The 20,676-nt window shown below is 48.1% G+C and overlaps 1 protein-coding gene across 3 annotated transcripts in view; it reads left to right on the top strand.

Moving 5' to 3' along the window:
* The window catches only part of PAX5 (paired box 5), a 190,556-nt gene that overhangs the window by 95,822 nt on the left and 74,058 nt on the right, over window positions 1-20,676 (top strand). For 2 of the 3 annotated variants that reach the window (XM_079113560.1, XM_079113561.1), the window contains exon 7: window positions 10,806-10,935. In XM_079113560.1, coding sequence (XP_078969686.1) covers window positions 10,806-10,935 — 130 coding nt within the window. Of the gene's footprint in view, window positions 1-4,774; window positions 4,832-10,805; window positions 10,936-20,676 lie in introns of all 3 variants that reach the window. The other variant, XM_079113559.1, reaches the window with a different exon arrangement.

Below are 20,676 nucleotides of genomic sequence, written 5' to 3'. Positions count from 1 at the left end.
GTCATCTGACCTTGCAGAGGGAAGCATTCCTCATTTATTTCTGGTCCCAGGGTAACATTTCTGTTCTCCCACAGCTGGGAAGTCACTCCCAAAGAAAGTGAACTGTGAGCATCTTGAAATGCCCCCACCCCTCTCAGGTCAGGTACTCGGGGATGGGGGTCCTCCCTTTGCACCAGCCCTGACATTTGGACCCCTTGGTAGCTAACAGTCCTGCATTCCCTTGGCAGATATCAGACACTCCTGCCTGTTACTAGCTCTGCCGTGGGATGGGACAACCAGGCCTTGCCCTGGATCACCTGGGAAAAGCTTATGGAGCTTGGCAGCCTACAGATGGAGCCTTGTTCTCCCTCTGGCTCTTGGGAGTCCTCCCTCGTTCCCAGGGGACCCAGCCCCACTGGAATCTGAATCCGATGGTACAGGAGGCCTCGCTGCTGAGTCCCGGATCTTACTCTGCTGAACTGGAGCTTGGTGCTCCGAGCCTTGTCCAAGTAACCTTCCTGTTCTTATAGATCTCTGATTGGTTGGGGGAAGAGGAAAATGAGTGCATCACTTTCTATTTCTCATGAACTTGGAGTGAGCTCGGTGAGAACAACTTGGAGAGCAGAAGCAGGTGCCCTGAGCCCAAGTCAGAAGGGTCCAGAGGAGGAGTGGGGCATCTGGGGGCCCTGTGCTCCTCTGGCAAGGAGGACCCTGGCATTGGAGCCCCAGAGGACACTTGGTAGAACTGGAGCCTCAGAGAGCACACTCAAGGCCACTGTAGAGGCCCCTGGGGGCCACAGTGAGTCCTTTCTCACAGCCAGAGCTGTGTGGCCTCTGTGGAGTAGCTTCTTGGAGAGTCAGTGAGCTCCGCATCACAGAGACACCCATTTGATGGGTTTTGAGCTTCAGATTAAGATCAGCCTCTACAGTCCCTGAACTCCTTTGGGCTCTCAGATTGGGGGCTCACTCAATGTTTTGTAAGAGGCCAGGGAAAGAAAATGCCCTCCTAATTAGTCATTGCTGGAAAAGTTTCTTCTCAACAGAAACCACAGTATTGACTCCACTGTCCTCCCTGGGGGCTTCTGCTGCTGTCCCACGCTGCTGGGGAACCTTCTGGGGTGTGCTACAAGGGGACTGCAAGCTATACACAGAACAGGGGGTGGGGAGATGAGTCATTTAAACTTTGCAAATCTCTTCCTGGCAGCCTTCGGTTCTACTGCAAATCATTTTGACTCAGGCCTGGTCACAGTTCTGGAGAACCCAATGAATACAGAGCACGTCTCATACATGCTCACGGTACTTTCAGATGAGTAAAAGCAGCTTGGCATCATCTATCCTCTTGGTGACCCCAGGAAGCACCTCTGATGCCAGGCCATGGTATCTGTCCCTGTCACTTGGTTCCACAGACATTGGTCAGAGCAGGCATTGCTGTCACAAGGATGAGGGAGACACAGCTTCTCCTTATGAACTTCACACTCTAGTAGGGGACCCTAAACAGTTAAGTGGCACACAGGGTGACAGGTGTTTGGTAGATGTCTGACACTCAGTTATTTTAAAACACAGAGGAGAGGAAATCACGGAGGCCTTCCTGAAAGAGGGAGACCTATCAGAATCCTTGGCAATTCTTCCCCTTAGTTAATGTAAACAGTAATGCTTTGAGGATGATGGAGTACTTTTGCAAGAGATATTCATTGTCCTTCCATGCTAAAAACCCTGTCGTTTTTGCATTGTTACTTTTTTTTTGTATGGGGAATTGAACTTAGGGGCTCTCTACCAGTGGGCTAAATCCCCAGCTCTTAATTTTGCATTTTGAGACAGGGTCTCGCTAGATGGCCCAGGCTGGCCTTGAATGAGTTGATCCTTCTGCCTTAACCTCAGGAGTAGCTGGGATTTCAGACACTGTGTCACTTTTTAAATACATATAACTTTTTATTTTGTGATAATTGTAGATTCACATGTAGTTGTAAAACATAATACAAAGAGGTCCTATGTACCCTTTGCCCAGTTTCTCCCATGACATCATCTGCCAAAACTGTACTCAGTAGTACAGTTGGACAGTTGGCATTGATAGACTCAGGATGCAAGGCAGCTCCATCACAGGGATCCTTCCTGTTAGCCTTTGTGGTGGACTTTTTAAAAGTGCTTTTTATTTTTTAAACCTATCTGGCCTTGGGAACTCAGAAAATGAAAAGAAAAAGCCCTGCCGGCCAGGCTTGTCATACTTATCATTCCCTATTTGCCTTCTCATGACCTTTTGAGGCAGATCGTATGTTCCCAGGTTACAAATGAGAAAAGGAGCCTGGAATTGGAGTCTGCCCAATATCACCTACCATGAACTTGACTGAGTCAGACTTGAACTGTGTCCTGCTTGCCTCAGTTGGCTCCCTGCCTCCCCTGATGGCTGCCAGATCTCTGAATTTGGGGACTTGAAATAGAGGGCAAAACCTTCACCAACCCACAGGCTGAAGCGTAATCCTGGCCCAGGGCGCCAGGTAGGGACCCTACTCTGACAGGGGACAGACTTTGGTGAAGTGTCAAAGTCAAGAGGGCCCTGGCAGATCTGAGCTATGAGTTCATGGCAGATGGTGTCACTGAGGCCTGGGGAGGGGAGGAGTCTTCCCAGGTTGCACCAGAGTCCAAAGGCAGAGCCAGGTCTCCCAGCTCCCTGCCAACCAATCTAATCCATGGTAAGCAAGACAGGGCTACTCCTGTCACATGCTTTGCAGGGGGGAGGTTTTGTGTGGCCAGTATTAAAAACGTGGACCATGCCTCCTTCTGGCCTCTGCCTAGCAGGAGTGGTGGAGTGAGGTCTGCGGCCAGCATGCTTCATGAAGGAGGACGTCCCACTGAAAGTGTCTGAGCTTTACCCTCAGGGCCAGCATTTAGTCATTTCTGATTCTAACTCTACCTCTGGGGCTGAGGACTAGCGCTGAGCTTGGCGTTCACACACCTGGGCTTCCCTCTCTGAGCTCCATTTCTGCATCTGCACATACCCCAGGATTCCCACGGACGTCATGCACCTGCAAGGACGTTGCCAACTGGAAAGTGCTAGGCAGACAAGAATCTGATGCGTGCCGTGTTTGAAACTTTGGAGTCCCTGAAGATGCAGGGGGCCTGGCCCTGGAGGAGCAGGGCAGGGGCACAAGGAAGAGGAGGTGACAGCCAACTCCTGGCTGACCTTGACCTCCTGGATTCTCTCATTATCCCACTAGTGTTTGTGGATCTCTATGAGTGCCAGCAAGAGTGGCCGTAAACCAAACACAAGCTGGCTGGGTTTTTTTTTTTTTTCCTTTAATTATGGAAACTCTCAAAGGAGAAGAAATACTAGTTAATCCCCTCACCCCAATGCAACAGTTACTAACACCAGTCTTATTTCATCCATACCCCAGTTCTCCTTGTGCTCCATTTTACTTTTTAATGACTTTATTGAAATATAATTTTATACCATAATAGTAACTCATTGTTAGTGGGCAAGTCAATGGCTTTTAGTAAATCTAAGGAGTTATGCAACTATCACCACAGTCTGGCTTTAGAACAGTTCCTTCTCTCTAAAAAGATCCTTCGTGCTGGTTTATAGTTAATCCCTGCCACCACCCTCGGTTCCCGCCCACCATTGCTCTGCTCTATCTGGAGATTGGCCATGTCTGGACAATCCTTAAAAGTGGATGTCGTTGCTATCAGGCTTCTTTCACTTAGCGAAATGCTTTCAAGGCCCACCCATGACGTGACGTGTATCCTTTGCCCTGTTGAATAGGATTCTGTTGTACAGCTACACCACATTATGTTAACTGCACTTTATTTCGAGGCAAACTCCAGACGTTGTGTCACTTCATCCGTAAATATTTTGGAATGGATTTTTAAAGGACAAGACCATTTAAAATGCATAATCACTGCCGGGTGCACACCTGTAATCCCATTGGCTCAGGAGGCTGATGCAAGAGGATCGCAAGTCCAAAGTCAGCCTCAGCAACTTTGCAAGGCCCTAAGCATTTTAGTAAGACCCTGTCTCAAAATAAAATATAAAGAAAAAGGCTGGGGATGTGGCTCAGTGGTTAAGCACCCCTGCATTCAATCCCTGGTACCAACAATAAATAAATAAATAAGTATAATTACAATACCATTGTCACACCTTAAAAGTTAGAAAATCCCTTAATGTCATAAAATATCCAGTCAGTGTTCGCATTTGCAATTGTTCCATTTTCTATCGTTATGGTTTTTACCATCTGTCTGTCTGAATTGGGGTCTATGTTGCCGCGGATTGATGTGTCCAGACTCCTTTAACCCATGGACCACCCCTGTCCACCTTGCAATTCATTTATTGTAGAGGAAATCCACACCTTATCATGTAGCTAGTGATAGTGGCAAAGAGGGTCAGCAGTGGAAGGGACTTAGAGATCATCAAATGAAAGTTCCCAGGCAGATGGGACACAGAGGCCAGTGGGGAGGGGCCTGGGAGCAGATCCTGCCTGGGGGCAGCTTCCTCAATCTCAGTCCCTCAGGCCAGGTCCCAAGGACCCTCCTCCCTACTCAGCCTCTGCCTCCTCTGGGTAGGTGTACAGGCGGCTGGTGTCCGGTCCTTAGGCTGGGAGTGGTTGGTCTGGCTCTGGTGGGGCTCCTGAGGGCCACCCAAGGCCTGGCAGTGTGCCTGGAGGAGCCCAGCAGGTGACGGGGAGGCCTCCAGGCCCCAGGAGGCCATCTGAGTGGCCGGCCCTGCTGTCTCGTCCCCACGCCTTGCACTCCTTCTGTGGTCCTCCTTCTCACGTGTCTGTTTCTTCTCTCCTCCATGCTGTGGCAGTGGTGCCCCGTGCTGATGGGACAATACTTGGTGCAGCCCCAGGCAGCCCTTTTCCAGGTAATTTCCTAGGGACCCGAATGATGTCCAGTGCGCTTTCCTGGGGCAGGTGCCTCCCAAGGCCTTTGCTAGAATTCTTGAACATCTCACGTTGCTTAGTTTGCAAAGCGCTCTCCTTCAGACAGCGCTCAGACTCTCCGAGCTCCCAGAAGCTCCCACGCAGGTAGGCAGCTAGGGATCAGGATTAAAATCCCATTTTACTCTTTCTCACCCATGTGCCTTTCTCACCGGAGCTGGCCTTGCTTGTCTAAGGTCGCACAGGTGAGAAAGGGGCTAAGCCCTGGGTGCGACCACTCCTGGCCCAGTGTTCTGTCTATCGCTGTTATGTCTATAGGCCATACATGACACATAAAAATTAACTGAGGAAGTCCATCCCATCTCTGTACCTCAGTTTTTCACATTGGGAAAGAGACCCTGAGAATCCTTTTGACTGATGTTTGAGAGAGTGAAGCTTTCCATTAACGGGAACACGGTGTCTGCGAGGGGGCTGGTGACTTTGACCTTGAGGCCGTGGTGGAGTCTGTGGTGGTAGGCAGAGGAAGTGTTATGCCAGTTGGCAGCATCGGAGTGGGCCGTCTGTGAGTTGCTGATCTCAGTTCATTTCTCTTCCTGAGTCATGGACAAGGACAGCACTAGGGGGCCCTGATGGGAAGGGAGCAGAAGCCTGAGATGCACCCTAAGAAAGGACCCCAAGGACTCAGAGAAGCAGGGACTGTGGAACACAGTACTGCCTGTGACTGGGAGTGGCTGCGGGGGGATAGGTCAGTGCAACCCCGGATAGGGGCATGCCGACACCCTCATGCAGGGTAACTGCGTTCCTTCTTCTGCACCCCACTGGCCAGCCCCTGGCTTCCCAAGTAGCTGTGAGAAAGGAAAGTAGATTGCCGTTGTTACCAGGAGAAGAGGCACCAGCCATGCCTCCTGGTTCTCTTCTCTTTTCCTCTCTTCTTTCTTTCTTCTTGCCTGTCTTCCTTGTTCTACTGTTCTGTCTCTCCCAGCTTCCACTTTCACAAAGGTCTTGAGGTGGTCTGAAAAATAAGCTATTACGTGTATTTAAGTTAGGTAAGTCTGAAAAGAAGTTCAGAAATTATGTAAAGAGGAAGATCATTGTGCCAGGAGCCAGCAAGGATGTGGTTGTGGTGGTTGGATTTGACGGAGCTTCCTGGCGGCCCAAGTAAACAGGGATAAGCTGTGGTTTCTAATGTTCTTCTTGTTCTGTCGGAAGTAAATCAACAATTCATGGAGGGGAAAGAACCCCCCCCCCTTTTTTTTCTGGTACTGAATTGCAGAAGGGATTGATGAAGAGTCTGAATATTCTCGTGGGCAGTTCTGCAGAGGTTTTAAAACATATCCTTTGGCCAGGTGTGGTGGCACATGCCTGTGACCCCAGTGGCTCAGGAGGCTGAGGCAGGAGGATGACAAGTTCAAAGCCAGCCTCAGCAACTTAGTGAGACCCTATCTCAAAATAAAAAATAAAAAGGGCTGGGGATGTGGCTCAGTGGTTAAGCACCCCTGGTGCAATCCCTGGTACCAACAAAACAAAACAAAACAAAAAGAACATATTCTTTGTATGGTCCTTTTCTCTTATTTTTTGTAATAAATATTGAGTGCCTAATATTCCATCACATACCAGTGAAAACACTTCCTCAGAATCTTTAACAATTTTGAACAGAGACATTGTTTTCCAGTCCCCTGACCTGATGAGGGGTAGAGGTGGGAGGAGGGCAGAAGATGTTAGCCTATCACTGAGAACTGTTGTTCAGACACCTCCCAGTTAATTCCTGGGAGCTGTGACTTACTTCATTCTACTGGACCATTCATTCAACAAGCAGTTTGGGAGCAGTAAGTTCCATGTTCTCAAGGCATCCTGGAGGGAGATAGACACACAGTCATTATATGTGATGGAAAGTATGATGATGGAGGTCTGTGGAAAATACCACCAAGTGTGGAAGCAGAGCGAAGAGGGTAATTATTTCTTTTTAGGGGTAGAGGGCAAGGAATGTCTTGGAGGAGGTGACATTTGAACTGGGTTTTGCAGGCAGTGTAGGAGTTCTCTAAGTGACTGAGATGGGCCCTCTAGGCAGAGGCAGGAAAGGTCCTGGAATGCCTGAGAAGTGCCTGGTGCAGTGATGCTCCAGGGACCTCAGGATATAGAAGAGATACAGTTGCCCTTAAAAGATCACTGGCAGCTCAAAAGGTAGACAGTGATGAGGACTTGGGGAGCAATTGAAAACCAAACTGAAATGGCAGCATCCCCTGGCTCCTGCAGGAGCAGAAAAGAGCTGCAGAATCCCATCAAAGAGGAGGGGCTGGGCTTCAAGCCCCAACCAGGTGGTGACAGTGGGAGGCACAAGGAAGAGGGGCATCTGAGGTCTCATTCCAAGTCCCACCATCCCCCAAGCCACAGCTCTTCAGGAAGGTTCGCTCTACCTGCTGGAAGCCGGTGGTTGGTTGAGCCTGAAAGTTTGGACCTCCCCTGTGTGTGTCACACAGGTCGAAGAGGTCCTGTCTTGAAGATGATCCAAACCCAACTGTTGGAGTGACTCGATGAACCTTGATACTGAACTTATTGACTAAAGCAAAATCAAACAGCAATTCTCCCCTGGAAAGTAAATCCACTCCGAGGCGAGGTTGACCGTCGCTTCTGCAGTTCTACATGGCGTTGGCGCTGCCTCTTTTGGGGAAGCAGGCTTTCCCTTGCAGATCAGCTGACCAGCCGTGTCAGAGATGGGAGGCTGGAGGCTGGGAAGGGAGCTGACCTGGGAACGGGTGGGGAGGGCGCAGGTGTCCGACTCAGGGCTGGGGTGCTGCTGGGCTCTGAGGGAGCACTCGCTCACTGTGCACCAGAGTTCCTTGTGCAAGCCGCTAAGTCAGATCCCAGGTGGACACACGGATGTTCACCTTTAGACTTCCACCCCCTCCAGCGAATGCATGCCCCCTGCCTGTGGGTCACTCCTGCCCCACCACCTCGGGGCCTTCCTCCAGATGTTCCCAGCCTGGTCAGGGATTGCTCATCCCAGGTTAAAAAGCACCTGCCTCAAGACCTTTCCTGACCACTCCCTGCCCCTGGACAATGACTCTGTGCTCTTATTCTTCTTGGATGGAATTTCTGGGGGCCATGTGCCTCTTCTCTTGGGGTTTGTGGATGAGAGTCCAGCACTGGGTCTGGTCTCACACACCATCCAAAACACAAGAGGATTGAATAATGGGATGAGCACAAATGCACTATGCTCAGGCCTCCAGGAGGGTATCTGGGACACAAAAAGGAGGGAGGAACTGGGACCCACCCCAGGGACCCAGAAACTCTAGAAGATGCCACCTAAGAAGAGAGCCTACGGAGGCATTCTGACCTTCCGTCTTTGTACTGCACTAAAGGAGCTGCTTCCCGTGAACTTTACTTCCAAATTCATTCTTAGCAAATTAGGAGGCTAATGCCATGACCAAGTTCCATCCTACAGGAACCAAGTCTAGACAGTGACCTTTCCCCAACAGTCCCTGCTGCATGCAATGAAGGCAGTGTTTTTCAAACACTGCTGGCCATAACTTACAGCAAGAAATGGAGTTTCATCTCCAACTACACACATACAGCTGCTGATAGGTGCAACCAAGATTCACAAACTAGGACTTGTGAGAACCTTGGATATTTTCTGTTCTATTCAATTTTCATTTCATTTAAAAAATTGCTGGGACCACCATTTTGATTTCACCACCTCTTAATGGGTCAGGACCGATAGTTGGAAAATCATTAGGGTCATTGTCAAGGACTTTGGAGTTTGATGGACCCAGGTTGAATCCTGGCTCTGGGACCTAGAAACTGTGTGACCTCAGGCAAGTCACTTCCTTCTTATAGTAAGAGTCTCAGTTTCTTCATCAGTAAAATGGGGACAACAGAGCTTGTTTCATGGGGTAACTGTGAGGATGAAATGGGAGGACACAGGTCACGCTCCTGGTGTAGCGTAAGTGGCTAAGAAGCTATTGATGTGCTAGTGAAAGTTTTGATAGTTATCTCCTGGCACCAACGGTGGAGTGAGACATGCCTCCTGGGGAACTGTAGTCAGGAAAAACTTCTGGAGGAAGAGATCCTGAGGCAGGATGATAGGTCTTCACAGAGACCTGGAACCTTGTGTGAGTAGCCCGGGACAAAAAGGCCCTCTGTCCCTCTTCTATGAAGGACAGGTTTGTGCCCAAGGACTTTTGGCTGGACTTAGAGCTGGCCACGTTAGATGCCTTTGCTTTTTGCATTTTGGTCTCTAATCCACCTGGGATTGATTTTTATGTCTGGTGTAAAGATCCAATTTCTTTTTTCTCCCTGTTTCTGAATGGATAACCAGTTACCCCGCACTGTTTATTAAAGAGTCCATCCTTTCCCTCTGATTTGTACGTCTCCTCTCTCATATATCAAGGTTCCATATGTGCACAGATCAGTTTCTGGTCTCGGCTCTGTTTCATTGGTCTATTTATCTGTCTCTGTGCCAATACTGCACTGTCTTAATTACTGCAGCTTTATAGTGATTCCTGATGTAGGCAGGCCCATCCTCCGGCCTTGTTCTTCTCCCTTAGAAGTCCCTGAGCTTGCTTTGGGCCTGGGCTCTTTTCTACATGTTTCAAAATCAGCCTCTGCTAGAAGACAATCAATGAACTCAGGGCACTGTGGACCAGCTGTCCTCAGGAAGCATCATCCCAGGACACCGGGGCCTGTAGCACCTCCTAGAGACACGGCTGCCATCAACTTTTGTTGGCATTGAAGCTGCCCAGGAAGTGCTTTCTAACTGATTTACAGAGAAAACTGCCAGGATGGTGCCTGACCTGCATCTCTTCTGCCTGCCCCTTGCCCCGTCGCTCCTTTGGTTTCTCTCTGGTGGCTCAGTCATCATTATCCTACTCCAGGGGCCTGCAACCCCTTCCAGAAAAGTGCTTGCTTCTCTGACCCTACCTGCCAAGGACATAACCTCGGACAGTCAGGGAAGCATCCCCCATGGCAATGCCAAGATCCTAGGAAGCTCCCCACACCAAAGCTTGGCATGCGTAGCCAAAGCCTTTGGCTTAAGTGTTTGCAAATGCTTTCTTTAACCAGAAGAGGCCTGGGGGGTTGATGGGAGGAAGGGATATGTCACTCATACTTACAATTTAGTCTGTCTTGAATGGGAAGATGCAGGTTAGTATCTTCTTGCTTTCTCTGGAGGCCATTCTGACATGACTAGGATGGCAAGGAAATGACTCATTGCAAGGTCTGATTTCATGAAATGGCCTAAAGAAAGGAGCATGGCTCCTGGGCCCTGCATCAACTTGGGGGACGTATGCACCCCAGGGTTTCCAGCATATAGGTGTTTGCATGCTTCTGAAATTCAAAGAGACTTGCCAAACTGTGACTCAGAGGGCTTGGTGTATGGGATCTGTGGTGACAGTTTATGGTAACTGATCCCCTGCACTGAGATTCTGCCTGTTCTATCATGCACAAAGCCCTTCTCCCCTTGGGCCTCTGTTTACCTGTCTGTGAAAGAGGGTCTAGCCTGGATGAACTTCCAGGTTCTTTTGAACCCTTGTTTTTATAATTCCATCCTGTGGTTTGAGAACCCCCAAATCAGAAACCGTTCTCTCTATCCTCTTGAGGAGAAGACTCGTATTTAAGCCTTGCTTTGGTTACTGATGTCTCCTTCTTGGCATTGAGGGGGACAGTTATTGCTAACTAGTTAGGTCTGGGCCAGGGGAGCCTGCAGGCCACAGGGGAGCCAGGTCGAACTTGTTGTGAAGTTGCACTGACCCCCACTCACCTCTTCACCCGGGGAGCATGGTCACTTCTGGACAACTCTCTCCTGTTGAGCCGAATCCATCCTTTCAGCACCAGGGGATTCATGAGCCCCTGTGGGCCTTGACACCAGCCCAGCTTGGTGGCTCAGCCCAGAACATGGCAGTGGCCTTTTGACTAGGGGGCTTCAGAACAGGAGTGCTGAGGTGTTTCTGCTTCCTCTTTCAGACCACTGAGTATTCAGCCATGGCCTCACTGGCCGGAGGGCTGGACGACATGAAGGCCAACCTGACCAGCCCCACCCCCGCGGACATCGGAAGCAGCGTGCCGGGCCCACAGTCCTACCCCATTGTGACAGGTGAGGGTAACTGGCGTGAGGGGAAGAATGGCTTCTTGGTGCTTTTGGACATGACTGGCCATTTGTGGGTATGAGGTCCTGGAACAGGTCAGGTGGGAGACTGCTTCAGCCACAGTTTTGGCTGTGATGAGACAAAACTGTATATTTTTCTGATAAAGTCAAAAAAGAATAAATGTCAAATGGATCATGGGCTGAAAAGAGAGACAGGGAAGCCTCCTGTCAGCAGGGCCCCCGTGGGCGGGGTCCGGTGTTCAGAGGGCAGCCCTGCTTGGGGCCAGCTTCAGGGAGGAATGGGAACACCTCACAGGTGGTTTTTCAAATTTCCAGGCAGAGGCTAAGTCAAGGAGGCCAGAGGCTTAGACTGGAAGGTGCTGGATATGTGCCAAACAACTGCCTTCTTGGAAAGTGCCAGGCCTTCCTGGAATGTTCACTGACCATGTAAAGATTGAGTCTGGGCCCTGGGGCTGGGGTGCAGCTCAGTGGTCAAGCACTTGCCTAGCATGAGCCAAGTTCTGGGCTCCGTTCCCAGAATGCAAAGGAAAGAGTTTGGCCCTTTCACTCACAGCTGGGTTTGTACCTGCAACTTACTAGCTGTGCAATCTCAGGTGAGTCATGTAGGAATTGCAGGCTGTGGTCTTCAGATCTGTATGATGGAAACAGTGAAATCCTGCTGCCCGAGGCTGCTCTGAGGATGGACACATTCATGCATATAAGGTGCTTTGACTCTTGCCTGGCACAGAGTAGGTACCCAAGAAATGTAGCTATTGTTACCCCTCTCCGAACCCTTTTATGTGGTCAGTCACTGTTGGGCTCATTGCTGCAGCGGACCCCTCTCTATAGATCTGTAGCTCTTGTCTATGGAGCCCCAGGAACAGGCTGAGCAGCCATCTCTAGGAGGGTGTCCAACTTGGCAGCAGGAGACACAAATAGACAGTGTGGGACTGGTGGGCTGCCTTTGGGGTTGAGCACTGGGGTAAGGCAGCAAGCTCTCCCCACAGGTTGGTGGGCAGAACACAGTGAGTAGTGACAGATGAGGGGTTCTCAGGTGTGCAGGTGGGCTCTGTGTGCATCGGGGATGCTGAGGGCTAGGTCCAGATTCGAATTTTAGGTGTAGGGATGGGTGAGACAGGAACTTGGTCCCAGAGGTGCCTCAGGTTCAAGCAGCAAGGCAGGGAGGACCAGCTGAGGCCTGAACTGTAGGTCAAATCTGGGGCTCAGGCTGAAATAGCTGGGGCCCTATTTGCAGGTCTGGGTACCTCATGGTGGTCAGATGACCTGGCAAGAGCAACTGGATCCCAGTGCACCTGAGGTGGGGTAGAGCCTCCAGGGCAGCTGAGCTGCAGGTGGGGAGAGGTGAGCAATGGGATAGGGGACTTCAATGGAGTGAACTTTTACACAGACATTGAATGAGGTATTCTTTGCTGGTGTCACCAGGGTCTCTGACAAGACTTCCGACAGCATCCCATTTTGTAGATGCAGAAGCTAAGTCTAAGAGAGACTTGCCCAATGTAAGGGATAAAGAGAAGAGTGAGAGCCAGCCCTCAGTCCCCTAGATCCTGAGTCCTTATTCTTTTCAAGAATTCACAATGAGGGAGGTGGTGATGGGACAGTGGAAAGAAGATTGGACCAACTTGTAATAATAGTCACTGTCACTTAATTGAGCACTTGCTGAGTGCCAGCCACTCTGCTAAGTGAGCTCATTTTTACCCTCAGGAGAACCCTGGGAGGTGGGTCCTCCTATAATCCTGTCTGTTTCCTGTGCAAAGAATTGGGTCAATTGAATGTTTTGGCTGAGGTCACAGCTAGTAGTCAGTGGTACTGCAGTGAACCCCAGGACTTGTGCGACTGGCCCCTCTGCCATACAGGTCATCTGGGGGCCCATCCTAGTGCTGCCAGTTCCTTGCTGTCTGCCTGTGAACATATCTCTGAGCCTCGGTTTTCCATCTGTGAAATGGTTCTGGTCTCTCAGGATCCTTCTGATGATCAAATGAGATCCTGGAGGCAACCATCCTGCAGAGGGAGGGCTTGCGATCAGAACTGGGGCTCATGGGGAACTTGGGCTTAAGCAGGTCACAAGAAGACTTCACATCCATTTGTGCATATCCTTATTTAGATGGATAATAATCCAGCGAACCTAGGATGAGTTCTCCTTTCTGAGGCTCTTGTCCATAGAAGTGACCAGCTAGTGTAAAGAATCATCTAGCACATAGATCCATCTAATTGCCTCACCCAGGGATTTAAGAAAATTGGAGCCACACTTAAAAAAAAATCATGAATTTCTGGCTTCCCTTAAAAAATTGGAAGAGCAATTCCCCTGGGCCATTTCCCACATGGCCATGGGATATTAATGTCAGCAGCAGCCCCTCAGGACAGTCCTCCAAGTCCCCAGCCAGCAGCTCCCTCCTTTATCCTGCAATCTCAGCCTGGAGAAGCATTGGAGTTGTACAGCCCTGATCTAGAAGGTTGGTGCTGAGGACAACCGGCGGGTTAACGGCCCTGGTATCTGAAAAGGGTGCAGCAGGCACTTATTATTAAGCCACATACTAGAGCTGGAAAAGAGTATAATAGAAGCAGAATAGAAAAGAAGAGCTCATCAACAACAAAAAATATAGACTACCTAGGAATAAACTTCAACTCTACTGAAGGACATAAGAGAATAAATGGAGAGATGTTGTTTGTTCTTAGACTGAACATCATAAAGATGTCCATTTCCCCTAAGTAGTCTATTAGTTCAAAGCAATTCCAAACAAAATAGTAACAGATTTCGGGTAGAAGGATTTGTCCAAATGATGCTAGCTATTGGATAAATAAATAGGATAGCTAGAAAAATTCTGCAATTAAAAAAAACTGGGTAGAAGTCCTACCACAGTTAGAAACATACAATAAAGCTCCAGTAACTGAAATTGTCCTTGAAAGTGAAGTTTCAGACAAATAATGGACCCAAACAGAGAGTCTGGAAACAGATTCAAATGTATGTGGGTGTTTATAAATGCAGCCCGTTGAACCCCTTGAAAGGAAAATGAGATGCAGATGAGCAACACAGAAACCAGGTGAAGAGATCCACACGCAGAAAGTTTATTTATCAGTCAGGATCTGACAAAGGCCATCACTCAGAAAAAAGCAAGAGAGGCAGGCAGGGCTTAACTTCAGGGTATTTCATAGGGCAGGTTTGGACTGCTTGCGTGGGATTGTATGAGCTGCTTGTGGGAAGAGCTTGTGGTGGGCTGAAGGGACAAATAAGGGGATGTTCTAGTAGGTCAGTTAACACGAGGTGGGGGAGGGGAAGTTATATTTTAACTTTTGTTTTCTCAGCAAGTACCCCTCTAGGGCGGGAAAGTGAAATTTATTCTATAAAACGGCTATACAGATGTTAAGCCTTGGACCTAATACCCCTACCTCACTCATTATATCAAAATAAATGGTTGTTGAGGTGGTGAGTATCCTAACTACCTTGACTGGATCATTAAACATTGTGTATGTGTATCAAAATACCACATATTTTGCATGATTATATATTAATTAAAACATAAACTTCAAGTTGACCAAACTTTAAATGGGAAAAATAAACTAAGGAAAAAACATAAGGGAAAATTTTTATAATCTTAGAGTAGGAAAGGCCTTTTAAAAATATGTTGCAAATAAAGATACAATACAAATAACTGTTAAAAGGTGAATCTTTTGTATATAGGTAAAACACCTAAAAGAGGTTGGGTAAAGTGGCACATATCTGTAATTTCAGTGACTTGGGGGGCTGAGGCAGGAGAATTGCAAGTTCAAGGACAGTTTGGGAAAATTAGCAAGACTGTCTCAATATAAAATAAAAAGGACTGGGGGTGTGTAGCTCAATGGTAGAGAGGCCCTGGGTTCAATCTTCAGTATTGCAAAAAAACAAAACACCCAAAAGACAAAGAACAAAATTGGGGAGCAAAATGTAGAACACAGGTAAGAAAGAATTAATTTCCTTAATATAAAGAACTTTTAAAAATGAATAAGAAAAGTCAGGAAAAGTATATGTATAGGTAATTCAATGGGGAAAAATGCAAATGCCTCAATAATATATAGAAAGTTGTGAACCTGACTCATAATTTTAATGCTACAAATTAAAACAGTCATGAGACACTTAAAAAAATACCATTAGCTTTTCAAAGATTAAGGTTTAGTTTTGGGAAAATGTATGAGAAACAGATATTTTCATATACTGTAAGAGTATAAATCGATGCAGTTTTTTATGGAGGGAAACTTGTAATATCTATCAAATTTTTCAAGATACATATCTATCCTCTGACCCAGAACTTTTATTTAAGGAATTATTCTCACAGATATATTCACATAGGTGCACTATGATATCTATATATGTAGAGTAGTCACAGAATTATTATAATGACAAATAAATAGAAACAATGTAACTTCCATCAACAGGAGCTGGCTAACTAAATTATGACTTTTTCATACAATAAAATATGTGAAACCATCAAAAATAATATATCTATATCTGTATAGACATGAATAAATGCCCAAGATACAGTTTGAATAGAAGTAGGCAAGTTGTAGAATAATATGCTAAGTATGATCCCATTCATATAAAAATATAATACAATATTATAATATAGAGAAAGTTCAAAATATAATACAAAAATTGTACTTTGGTTAATGGAACCATTGTATGAACCTGCAGGCAGGCACACGTGCGCACACGCGCACACACACACACACACACACACACACATACACATACTGTATATCAGATGCTTGTATGCGAAGATTTGGTAGAAGATCTCTGAGCCCGTTCTGCTTTATGGGACATTGATCAGGTGCTAGGGATTCACTGAGGTGGGATTCTCCACCCCATCCTACCTAGAGTCCCCTTGGGATAGCAAATGTTTACAATGTCCCTTTATTCTCCCAAAATTAAATTCGTAAAGAACGTAGCCTGTTTTCACATCTAATTTCAGATAAAATCAAAACACCCTATGAAGTAAAGAAGAAATAAAAGCAACATTATTTAGAATTAAATATGTGTTTGATATGAGCACCTTCTGAATGTCTAAACCCTGCGATGTAATGGAGGGGCTCATGGCTCTCCGCACACACGGAAGCACCACTGTAATGCAGCCCCCTGACCGGACATATGCAGGGGTGAGGTTCAGGGGTTCATGCCTGCCCATACTGAGCAGGATTTTACAAATAGGAGAGGAACCCTTGGCAAAGTTCCAAGTAAGACAAAGTACAAGGTTTGCTCACTTTACACTGTAGTTGCCTTCCTGGAAAAGTCAGTCTATGAAGACTGTGGAAATAGCAAATTCACATTTATATGTAAATGAAGTTTAGTTCTAGATTTGAATAATTGTAAACAGATTTCCCCCCCCCCCACTGGAACATTTGGTGGGACATGAGAACAGTGTGGGATGAAGGAAAATTTTTATTGTGTGGGACAGTTCCACTGCAGGCCAGTAACGCCTCTTCATCATACAAGAGCCCCTACAAAATTTCAAAGCACCCTCTAGGAAGCAGTTAGGTGCCATGAGAACTCCTGGGCCATCTTGAAGGACATCCCCCAAGAACTGTCAGGGGCTCCGTGTTGCCACAGGGCCCCTGTGTTGGTGGCTGTGCTGACGAAGTTCTGAACTCTATGAGGGTGACTATTCCAGCCCACCTCTGTCTTTCTCTCCACCCACAAGACCCAGAGCATAGTGGCCGCTTGGCTGGACCATGAGCCCAGCCCACAAGGCTACCTGGGGTCTGGGGTGGCAAGGGGTAGTATTCCCTGAGCTACTCCATCCCAGTCCTCATACGCCAGGCTTTCCAGGAGAGATATCATTAGAGAACAAGTCCATTTCCCACCATCGTTTATATGCCACATCTGATACTAGGTTAAATCCCTGCTCTACCAGCCAGGGCCACGGTTCAGAAACTGCTCACCATTTGTGATTTGGTTTCTGTCCTCTCAGCAGTTTGGGCCTGTCCTGATTGGGACTAATTATCTGCAGGTGTATCCTTGGGCCATCGTCCTGCTGATGGTCCAGCCGCTGTGCCTACCTGTCAGAGAGCACAGCAGGCCAGGTATCAGACTCCCTGCTTCTGCCCATCTCCCCACTGGCCACGCAGCTGGCAGTCTTGCCCCCAGCTAAGCCCTTGGGACCTTTTGCCTAGAACAAAGGGGTAGGGTTGGTCTGTGTCCTTGTGGGTTTTTCCCCTGGGGACCACATCTTTGCAGCAATAGATTGAAATGGCAGGAAGAGGCAGAGGGGTGTCCTCTGGTGCAACAAGTCTAGAAGGCACTGGCCTGGTAGGTGACCCAGGCCCTGGGGTCTGAGGCTTCCCTTGGGCACTGCCCACTTTAAGCAACAGAGATCATGCTGTGGGACAGTGGATGAGCACCTGCCGAGAGACAGAGTGGTTGCCAAGTTCCTGAGTCCTCCAGATCTGATTTGCTGCTTTCCTTTGTTCAATGTTTGGAGCCTCAGTTTCCCAAATTTGACAATCCAAGGAAGCACATCCTCTTTTGCCTTTTTAATTGAGCAGCATCTGAGGGCTGGAGGACAGAGCACAGACTAGGAATCAGAGGAGTAGGTTTAAATTTGGACTTTGCCATCTACTAGGTCCTATCTTTGGGAAAATTGATTGTCCTCTCTAAGTCTCCTAGTTTCCCTATCTAGGAAATGGGGATGGTAATGTGCCCCACCTGCCTCCCTTGGCTCTCTTTGGGGATAAAATGAGTCAGCAGTAGGAGAGGGTTTGAGACCTGCCAAGGGGGCATCTGCTATGGGTGGACAGAGGGCTCAGGACTCGGCATTGGCACTTTCTACCCTTCCTTCAAGCAAATGTACTGACCATACAGGGCCTGGGTGGGAAGATCATGGGGTCTGACTCCTCTTCATAGCTGTGGAGACCTGAGGCCCAGAGAGGGGAAGTGATGTGGTCAAGGCCACATTCAGTGAGTTAGGGCCCTGTCTCCGCCACCAGTCTGCTGCCATCAAATGATCAGATGGACTTAAAAGAAATCCCATTCAAGTTTCAGAAGGCATTTCTTTAAGCATGTCTCTTGAGCGGGAAGGCCAATCTGCCTGAATTGGAGCCCAGCACCACCATATCCTAGCTGGATGAACTTGGACAAGTTATTAACCTCAGCCCAAGTTCCCCACCTGTGAAATGGGTCCCACACTCGAGCTGTCATGGCGCCTTGTGAAGATTACATGAGAGGTCCATTCAGAGGCTTAGCACAGTGCTGGGTACATGGTAAACACCAGATAGATAGGAACAATTACTACCTTTCAGGCTCTGGTACCAAAAAGTTCTTTACCTCTGTCCTAGGGGCAGAAGACAAAGAGAAATTTGCCCAGTAACAAATCTATATGGGGCCACACTCTCTGGGGGAGTCTTGAAGGGCCTGATCCTGCAAAGGTCCACGGAAAGGGTTCAGTCTTGGAGACTGTCAGGCCATCTGGTTGAGAGGAGGGGGAATGGAGGTCAGAGCGTGGTTCAGGAACCCTTTCCCACATGTGCCAGTGTCCGTCATCCAGGGTAGTGTGACATCTACTGTGTGTTTGGAGATTTTTGAGGAACACTCAAAACCTGTGCAGGTGTTGCTTTTGGCCTGGGAACCCATGAACTTCAGGCCTTGGATGGTCTTCAGGGTCAGCAAGGCAAGTTTGGCTGCACAGTGGGAGACCCTTACCCATCCAGCTGAGTGGCTTTGGGGTCTCCTGAGGAGCTTCCGACTCCTGCATGTTCTCCATCACACTCTCCTTGGGCTGGAAGCCAGGCAGCCCTGAATGGCCATTTGTTCATCTGTCTGTGGGGAGCACCTCCTTTGACCCATTTTTTACGAGCCTTTTTGAGGTGCATCAGCTGTAAGGAAATATCTCTTCCCTCCGAGTAAAGTCATAATGAATAATGAGAAGCAGGAGTAGGAGAAATGCCTCTGAATCCAGGCTGCCACAAGGTGCGGTGGAAATCACAGTAACAGCTCTCAGACAGCTTGATCGCTGGAGTCCGGTGCTCAGCCGCGGAGCTCCCCCTGGAAGAGCTGGGGCATCAGAGTTGTTCCTTGTATCGGAAAGGGAAGGTACATTGCTGGTGACTATTTATTGGGCTTTCACTCTGTGCTAGGCTGGGACTAAGAGGGTGACCCTGGGGAACAGCCCTGTCCTTATGCCTTGCCTGTTGGAGGAAGCAGACAACCTATAGTAAACACACAGTAAACGTGTAGTGTGATTTCACAATGGCGTGTTCTCTGAAGAAAATAAAGTAGGGGAATGAACTGCAAGAGGCTGGGGTTGAGGGAGGTGGCAAGCGGGGTACAGTGGAGGATGAGGCAGAGACTTCTCCAGAAGCTGGCAATTGATCTGAGATTTAAATAATGAGAGACTTTGAGAAGATGTGGGGGAAGGGAATTCCTGGCAGAAGATATAGCCTCACAAAATGCCTTTCAAATGTATAAAGGAATGAATGAGTGAGATGCCTGAAGATGCACCAGTTGGGCCCAGTCTGTACATCAGATCATGGGGGCTCTTGGAGTAGGAGACACCCCAGTCAGGGGTCAGGATACCCCAGGCTGGGTAGCCTGACCCTTCACCCTTTCTGGGGTTCGTTTCATATGGGGGCTTGGTTACCTCTGGTGACGGGACACTACCTCAAAGGCAAAGAATCTTCTTAGCAATGTTTACTTGAAGCTGTTCTCAGTTTGATTTCCTTTCAACCATGAGGACAGAAACAGGTTCTACAGTCAGGCCAGCATCTATGCCATGAACTCATAGACACAGGCACTGCCCACTATGACCCTCAGCCTGGCATGTGTCCCTAAGGTCTAGTCCACAGGATGTTTGGTCTGCATAGCACTTTTTGAACATTTTTTTTTTTAAATTAGACCTATCATTTTAAAGATTAAAGAAGTACCCAAATGGCCATTAGTAGGGGACTTATTAAGTAAAGAGTAGCTGATGCATACTCTGGAGTAGCCTTGGACTAGAGAAAAGAATGAAGAAACCCTTTATGTCCTGAATGGGTCTTTGATATACGTTATTCATGAAAAAAGCAAAGTATAGTATGTACTGTAGGCTATCTTTTGTGTAAAATATGCCTTCAGACATTGCAAATGCATATTTGTAAGTATTTGTGCAGGTTATAGAAACTCTAGAAGAATCCTCAGGAACTTAGTGACCATGCTTTAGCAGAGGATGTGGGAAGAGCACTTTTCACTGAATATCATTTACATTTTTAATTTCTGAACCATGTCAATGTGTCAACTACCAAAGAGTTAAATTGAAACGTGCCTTCAAAACCAGAGGTTTTAACAAAAGATAAAAATGTCTAGCCCCTCTGGAAAGCATAGAGGATTTGTCCCTCTTGGGTCTACATGTGCATGCAGCCACACCTGGGGACAGAGAAGTGGCTGCCTCCTTCAGATGGCCCAGACAGCATCCAGCCAGCCTTGCTTACTGACCTGCTGGCCTCCTGGGCCATTCCTGGTTTTGACCCAGCACGGCCCCATCGCCCCTTCCTGTCTGTCTCCTCTTATTCTCACTCCTGCCCAGCAGAAACCCCCTGTGTCAAGCTGGGAAGGACTACCCAGCACTCTCCAGCTGGCCTGGCCAGGCCTGGACTCCAGGCCTGTGTCAGGCTGTTCCGCCTGCTTGGGGTGGCTCTCCCTAGGATCAGCACAGTGCGTAAACTGTCAGTGCGGAATGCCTGGGACACCACGGGCAGAGTTCTCGGGGATGTACAACAGCTCAGCCTTTCCTC

This window comes from Sciurus vulgaris (assembly GCF_902686455.1).
Source record: "Sciurus vulgaris genome assembly, chromosome: 15".
NCBI lineage: Eukaryota > Metazoa > Chordata > Mammalia > Rodentia > Sciuridae > Sciurus > Sciurus vulgaris.
The sequence above is the reverse complement of the archived record's forward strand: the minus strand, read 5'-3'. Positions and strand labels throughout refer to the sequence as shown.